This window comes from Marmota marmota, unplaced genomic scaffold (assembly GCF_001458135.2).
Source record: "Marmota marmota marmota unplaced genomic scaffold, marMar, whole genome shotgun sequence".
Taxonomy (NCBI): Eukaryota; Metazoa; Chordata; class Mammalia; order Rodentia; family Sciuridae; genus Marmota; species Marmota marmota.
Window position 1 is genome coordinate 193,875 of NW_026000261.1, and position 8,271 is coordinate 202,145.

The 8,271-nt window shown below is 36.7% G+C and overlaps 1 protein-coding gene across 4 annotated transcripts in view; it reads right to left on the reverse strand.

The window, feature by feature from the left end:
- Positions 1–498: 498 nt before the first annotated feature.
- Pls3 (plastin 3) overlaps positions 499–8,271 on the reverse strand; it is an 80,314-nt gene continuing 72,541 nt past the window's right edge. For all 4 annotated transcript variants that reach the window (XM_048796913.1, XM_015497913.2, XM_048796916.1 and 1 more), the window contains 7 exons: positions 7,916–8,111; positions 6,977–7,055; positions 6,039–6,153; positions 5,585–5,718; positions 4,755–4,878; positions 4,421–4,545; positions 499–1,743 (listed from right to left, as the gene is read on the reverse strand). In XM_048796913.1, coding sequence (XP_048652870.1) covers positions 1,611–1,743; positions 4,421–4,545; positions 4,755–4,878; positions 5,585–5,718; positions 6,039–6,153; positions 6,977–7,055; positions 7,916–8,111 — 906 coding nt within the window. In that variant the 3' untranslated portion in view covers positions 499–1,610. The remainder of the gene's footprint in view (positions 1,744–4,420; positions 4,546–4,754; positions 4,879–5,584; positions 5,719–6,038; positions 6,154–6,976; positions 7,056–7,915; positions 8,112–8,271) is intronic.

Genomic DNA, 8,271 nt, shown 5'->3' on the forward strand with positions numbered 1-8,271 from the left:
TTCTTCAACATTGGGGAAGCAAGAACTCGTCACCGGTCAACAGCGGTAACACATCTGTAATCCCAGTGACTTAGGTGGCTGAGGCAGGAGGATTGCAAGTTTGAGGCCAGCCTCAGCAACTTAGCAAGACCCTCTCTCAAAATAAAAAATAAAAAGGCCTGGGGAATGTCACTCAGTGGTTAAGTACCCCTGGGTTCAATCTCCATTACAAAGAAAATTATTTTTGTGTGTGGTAGGGATTGAACCCAGGGCCTCACTGCATGCTGGGTTAATTGTTATGCCACTGTCCTATACCCTAGTTCAAGGAAATTTTGGAAAGTTGGAGAAAATCACTTTATCCCATTTGTTCAGTGCCGTCTTAGTTTAGTACCTCTAATTTAGAGTTCCAAAAGCTGAAATGTGAGCAACACCATTTTATAGAATATATCAGAAAAGGGAAAATAACTCCATCAAACATTGGCATACTACTAAGGGACAGAATCTGGAAGAACAGACTAATTATTATGTAAATGCCTTTATTGAACTACTACATTGCTACCAGATTACATCAGTTTTTTTTTTCCAGAGTTAGAGCAACATAATGATCTTGAAAACTATAGCAAACAGCTTGACAAAGCAAGAGTACATTAAATCCTACATATATAATCTTACTTTTTAGTGACCACAGCCTTTTGTTTTAGGTGTAAAATTAAAAAAATATATCGTACACTTAGCATAGTTGGCCTACCGAATACCATTTAAGTTCTGAATGCACTCTCTCCTCAAACAGCATTTTAAAAATTTAAAGAGAGAGTTTTATGACACAGGTTTCCAAACAAATAAGCATGTGTGGAACTAAGTGATTTAGACAAAATATTTCTTTTGTTTACATTTTGAGTGTGAAAGGAAAGATGAAATTTTGGTGTACATTTTTCCTCTACCTATAATGTATGTTTTTTACTTACTTGAAGACCCCTTTAAAAAAGTAGCAAAATCAGCAGTCTTGTTGAATGTAATCAAAATATTCTTAAATGTACAAAAAAGGATCATGTAGAAAGAATACTGTAAAAAGATACTGATTTTAAGAATAAAAGAATAAGAAAAGCTTCTATTACATTCTGCACAGCCAGTTACTTCGGCAAATTTTCACTACTACAAAGTAAGCACAGGATACTCACATCCAAATACTTTCTGACCATAGTTCTTGAATAAGAATTAACATAGTGGATGGAAAGCAAAATGACCATCTAATAATATTCATATCCAATCATCTAAGCAAATCTCAAGAGATGGACATTCTAAGAGGGAAAATGATACAATAGAGAGAAATAACACACAGCAATGGAAAACATCAAGGGCAGCATTCTAGGAGGAGAGAGTAAAATGTTTGGCTATGAGCACATTTCAGGTGTGCCTGCCTGACAAATCCAGCTTTGACTGTGGGAAAGAGGAGCTGTTTTTATTAAAACTCTTCCCACTGAGGGCTCTCAGGATGAGCTAGTCTTGTTAATCAAACTAAGTCTTTTAAATGACAAAGAACCTTACTTAAGCCATGAGCACTTCACCTGGAAATAGCTGACTTGCTAATCATGCACCTGGGAACAAGGTTGGTTTTACTTAGGTTGGTTATTTTACACTCTCTTCATCCCTCTGCCCATCAAACATGCGAACACAGTCATGACCATCTTGGGCTTTACTTCCACCAGGTCTTCAGGGAGAGCATATACTCTGGCTCCAATTCTTCTAGCCATTGACACTGCATACCTATTTATTGAGGAAACAAAAATTAAGATTAAATTTTTTTTTTTTCTTTTTGGTACCAGAGATGGAACTCAGAGGCACTCATACACTGAGCCACATCCCCAGCTCTATTTCGTATTTTATTTAGAGACAGAGTCTCACTGAGTTGCTTAGCACCTTTCTTTTTTACTGAGGCTGGCTTTGAACTCATGATCCTCCTGTCTCAGCCTCCTGAGCCACTGGGATTATAGGCATGTGCCACCGTGCCCAGCAAGATTAAAATTTTTGTCTGTCAAGGACACCATATGAGATATATTTCCTGTCATAAAATCACATACCTGGGATACAAAAAGCCCCCACTGAAAGAGCCTACCAGAATGATTACATTTTTTTTTTGTTTCATTTTGGCTTTGAGTTCACTTTTAGGTTATACCTTTTTTTTTTTTTTTTGTAGTAGTAGTAGTGCTGGGGATTGAACCCAGGGCCTTGTGCATGTGAGGCAAGCATTCTACCAAATGAGCTATATCCCCAGCCCTATACCATGTTTTTATGCTATATTTTCAGACTGATAATATTTATCCACTCCTTTCCTCTAATATGAAGTGAGAATTAAGCTTATAGCACTGACTTCATATAAAAATGAAATCATGCTGGGTATGGTGGCTCACAGTTTGAGGCCAGGCTCAGCAATTTAGCAAAACCAGCCTCAAAACAAAAATAATCTGGGCACGGTGGTGCATGCCTGTAATCCCAGCAGCTCGGGAGGCTGAGACATGAGGATTGAGAGTTCAAAGCCAGCCTCAGCAACAGCGAAGCTCTAAGCAACTCAATAAGCCCCTATCTCTAAATAAAATACAAAATAGAGCTGGGGAAGTGGCTCAGTGGTTGAGTGACCTTGAGTTCAATCATGGTACCCCCCCTAAAAATAAATAAATAAAAATAAAAAAGCTGGGGATGTAGCTCAGTGGTTATTNTCCTATTTTTGTATTTTAGTTAGAGACAGGGTCTCACTGAGTTGCTTAGCACCTGGTTGTTGCTGAGGCTGGCTTTGAACTTGCGATCCTCCTATCTCAGCCTCCCATGCTGCTGGGATTACAAATTTGCGCCATAGTGCCCAGCTTCAAGAGTTTTTTTTTTTAATATATATATATTTTTAGTTGTAGATGGACACAATATCTTCATTTTGTTTATTTTTTTTAATGTGATGCCTCACTCATGCTCCTCAAGCACGCTACCATTGAGCCACAACCCCGGCCCTTTAAGAGTTCTTTTTCATTTTTTTTAAATTGTTGATGGGCCTTTATTCATTTATTTATGTGTGTTGCTGTGACTCAAACCCAATGCCTCAAACACTTGAGGCAAGAGCTCTACCGCCGAGCCGCAACCCCAGTTCCTCAAAAGTTTGAGAACCTTGAAGGTCAGACACAATACTAGGTTCTTGTATCTATTTTTCATTTCTTTCTTTTTTTGTTTTTTTGGTACTGGGGATTGAATCCAGAGGCACTTAACCACTGAGCTACATTCCCATTCCTTTTTTTAAAATATATTTTTTAGTTGTCGATAAACACAATACCTTTATTTTATTTATTTTTATGTTGTGCTGAGGATCAAACCCAGTGCCTCACACATGCTAGGCAAGCACTCTACCACTGAGCCACAACCCCAGCACCCCATTCCTTTTTTTAAATTTATTTAGAGACAGGGTCTTGCTAAGTTGCTGAGGCTGGCTTTGAACTTGTGATCCTCCTGCCTCATCCTCCCAAGCCGCTGGGATTATAGGCATGTGCCACTGTGGCTGGCTTTTCATTTAATCTTTATGAAATCTGTAAAATAAAGTATTATTGCCCCCATTTTACTGATGAGGAATCTGAGACTCAAAAAGTGAGAGCATACAGTATTTGTCTTTCAGTGCCTGGCTTATTTCACTTAGCACAATATTTTCAAGTTCACCCATGCTGTTGCAAATGACAGGATTTCATCCTTTATAGTAACTGAATAGTATTCTATTGTCATCATGGATTCCAAAAAGCTCGTCTCAAAGGACAGAGTAGAATGGTGGTTATCAGAAGCCTCAGTATTTGGGGAGATGTTGGTCAAAGGATATGTAGTGACAGGAGAGAAAACAGAGTCCTAAATAGGCAAATATGTAAAGACAGAAAGTAGGTAACACTTTGCATAGTGACTACTAATGATTACTTGAAACTTCTTTCTTAGATGATGAAATTATTCTAAAATTGATTGCGGGGATGGTTGTACAACTGTGAATATATTAAAAATGACTATATACTTTCAATGGGTAAATTGTACAATATGTGAATGGTATTTCAATAAAGCTATTAAAAAAGTGTAATAACTTTTAGCCAGGTGCAGTGGTGCACACCTGTAATCCTGGAGCTTAGGTGGGAGGACTGGACATTTGAGGCCAACCTCAGCAACTTAGTGAGGCCCTAAGCAACTTAGGGGACCCTGTCTCAAAATAAAAAATTAAAAGTGCTTGGAATGTGGCTCAATGGTAAAGCCCTTGAGTTCAATCCCCAGTACCTAAATAAATAAATAAATCATGTTAAGACCTTTAAAAAAAGAAAATACAGGATTCCTTCAGGTGATATTAATTTTAAGCCGCAGAACCCTGAATTATAATTCAGATCTTCTGGGTTGCAAAGCCTGTGTTCTTTCCACAATATTATGCTCTCTCCCTTACTTGGCATTATTGTGCTTGTCATCTTCTGTTAGATTGCCACTCTTAACGAGATCATAGTTTATGCAGCCTGGCTGGATAGCATCAATTAAATCCACAACTGCCAAACTGGAGCTGATCGTCTTGTCCTAATACAAAAGGAGAACAAATCTTTTCAGCATGTACAAATTAACAGGTGCTTCCCTATGTGAAGTGCCTAAAGTGAAGCTCAGCAAATTAAAAAGAATTTTGCCATTGGCCCAATATTAATTCTTACAAAGTAAACAAAGGTTTTCCTTCCAAATGATAGATAATATCTAGCAAATATAATATTTAATTGTCAAATATGGATTCTGACCTTAAAACTCTGAATGGAAGTTGATTTTCCAGCTTCACTCAATGTTCTGTTCACCCAGTTCACAATGATGTCATCATTAGCTTTGTGACCCTCTCCAAGATCCTCCAGGACATTGAGGGTATATCTAAATGAAGCAGCAAAAAAAGAGGTCACAATGTACTTTATGAGGAAAAATGCAACATGAGAAAGATGCTTTATTTCCTTTTTCTTTTATTTTTTAGGTTTGAAAGACTCAAGGTTTCATGAAAAGAGATTCACATTATATGAGAAAACATCTTAAGCAGTAGTGGCTTGCCACTCATCTACATGTTGCATTGATGGGGACAAGATCTAGGGGGCTTAAATGTGTAGGCACGTTTTGTACTATTCTAACAGTGAGAATGACTTAAAATAAGCTGTGCTTTGGCTGGCACCCAGTCATAATGAATGCATGGGGATGTTCATATTTTTTCTGAGGAGTTCATTTATGTTTTTGATGATGGGGATCAAATCCAGGGCCTCATGCACATGTGTGTGGTGTCTACCACTGAGCTACACTCTCAGTCCCTCTGACAACTTTTATTTATTGCCACTAAATTAGCCTTAAGTCTACATGTCATGTTTCCTATGAAGAAAAGGGAAGTGTCACAGTTCGGCTGCCTAATTTACAAAGAAGAATCTAACAACCGAACATCCAACGTACATTCATGACTTAACTCATTTCAGAGACTAAATACAATGAAGTTCAAAAGTGTAGTCATTGGTATTTTTACTTATTAAAAATCCAATAAGAGCTAAATCACAGATCTGTATTATAGTGAAGCTCAAACAGTAAAAATTCTATACTATACCTTCTCATCAGCTGCCAGACTAAAGCCAAGGTCAAGGTTGGGTTCCCATCATTCAGGTCTTGTCCTCCAATGCCAACCAGGGAGAATTTAGCAGGATGCTTTCCTAATTCAACAGCATAATTGCAATTTTCTAGCTGCAAACATACAAATATAAATAAATGGTTAATGGTTTTCATTTGTTTAATCTGCATATACATATTTGTGGGTGTGTGTGTTGTGCAATTTGCACACAAAAACAAGTAAGATGCAGTTCCTATTCTCAAGAAGCTCAAGATCAGGAGGTTTTTTTTTTTTTTCTTTTTGGTGGTGGGGATTGAACTCAGGGCTTTGTGCATGTGAGGCAAGCAACTGAGCTATATCCCCAGCCCCAAGATCAGAAGTTTTTGAAACAAAATAAACACACTGAGAATAAAAACAGTCTGTAACAAAGACATGCACCAACTTAATTATCTACCTTTTTCATGTTGGCTCCAAGCTTTGGATATGGAGGTTTATTAACCTTACTCCAGTCCACAGGAACTTTAATTCGTTCATATAGCTGTAAGATTACCAGGGCATCTTGCAGGTCACTAACAATTTAAAAAATAATAATTTAATTATTGTTTTCAGAGAGCTGAGCTTTTACTTTCCTGAAAAACAGTACTCCCACAGTCAAACAAGATATATAAAACTATAATACCCAAGACTCATATTTTTTATCAATCTGTGCTGAAAATAGAGCTAAGACTATTGGATTCACTTGACAGTATGTCTTGAGTGTCTATTGTGAAGAAGGCACTGTTCTAAAGGCTAGGTGCATGGGATAAAAATCCCTGTTCTTCCATTAGAGCCAAAGAAATACACAATAAACAAGTACATGGACAGATATACAATATGATTTTTGCTGTACGTACTATGAAGGCAAAAGGAACTAGGGTTATTGATTAGAGAAAGGCGAATGGAAGTCAGGAAAATAGTAAGGGTATGGAACATAGTAAGGACATGAAATATATGTGGATGAAGAACATTACAGTACATAGAATAAAATAAGGGTATGAGCCATTATATGTGGGCAAATAATATTTCAGGTTGAGGAAATAGCGAACCAAAGGCCCTGAGGCGTCATGGATGCTCTGCTAAAATCATTCCCTGGACTGTTTCAAAATAAAGTACTTGTTTCCTAGGGTACCATAAAGATGTTTATATGGTTCTATCACTTGTAGTTAATGATCATGTAAAGAATTCAGACTTTTGCAAGTTTGGAAAATGATGAAAACCACCATTCAACATTTTCCAATATAAATAATTGCTACAAATGAACATTTAGAAAAATCATTAGGGCAGTCAATATTTATGTAGCATCCATCCACGATGTTCATTACTGTTTATAATAATAGCAGTGGGATGACTTACGCATAGAGATGGTTTACGTGGGGATTAACACCAAGAGAGTTCATCCAGTTACGGAAGGTTCTTTCTTCACGAGTTTCTCCTATTAAGAATATTTTAAAAATTTAGTTATTCATTAAACTTCTTGTATATGCATTTAGTATCAACTCATGTATTACTTTATTTTATTTGCTCTATTGATATCTATGTTTTTCTAATTTCTAAGCATTCTTTCTAAATATTCTTTCTAGATTCATGCTTTTTAAAAATTTTTTTGAATTTATTTTAAAATTAATGAATGACCATGTTATAAACAGTTAAGCAATTTAGGTTTATAAGCTTTTACTCTTTTTTTTTTTGAGGTGCTGGAAATTAAACCCAGGACCTTTAGCATGTTAGGTTAGCACTCTCCAATCAAGTTACACCCCAGCCCCATAGAGGTGTATGAACTTTAAATCTCCTTTCCCTCTAATCATTCTCCAATATCACCTCAAATCTGTATGCATCAAAGTAACTGATATTATATATATATATATATATGTATATATGCATATATATTTACTTATTTATATTTATTTTGGCATTGAATATTGAACCCAGGGGAGCTTTACCACAGAGCTATATCCTAGTCCTTTTTATTTTTTCTTTTGAAATGGATCTTCACTAAATTGCCGAGGCTAGCCTTGAACTTGTAATCTTTTGCTTCAGCCTCCCAAGTAGCTGGGATTATGGGCATGTATCACTGCACTTGGCTGATTTATTTAAAGTTCAGAACTTAGATCACTTGTATTCATCTCTTTTAGCAGTTGCCAGTTTTTACTCAGCACTGTGTCTACTTCTACCATATGCTTGCTAAAGCAAAGTGAATAAAGAAACTTTTTAGGTTAGGAATATGATACCATTGTGGCCTCTCTGCTTATACTCTATAGTCCACACATTAGCATTTGAGAAACAATTAGTTACCTTCTAATAGAGTCCAGTCAATATCCTGGTTCTCTGGCTTAGTTAATGCTGGGTATTTATTAAACAGGTTAGCCACAAAGGCTAAGTTCAGTTTGGGGTTTCCACTGACAACATCAGCAGGGGTAACAAACTGTCTGCAACCTAATTTATCTGCTTGTTGAAGCATACTCTCAGCTCTCTTCAAATCATCTGTTTCCTGTCGAAGTAGAATAAGAAGATATTTTTAAAAAGGCTATACTAAAAATATAGAAAATTTCCCTACAATCATAGGCTGAGTATACAATTGTGCTTTCTTATAGCTAACACATGGTACTTATTATAAAATTGTCTTGAATGCAAAAAAGGCGGGGTGCGGG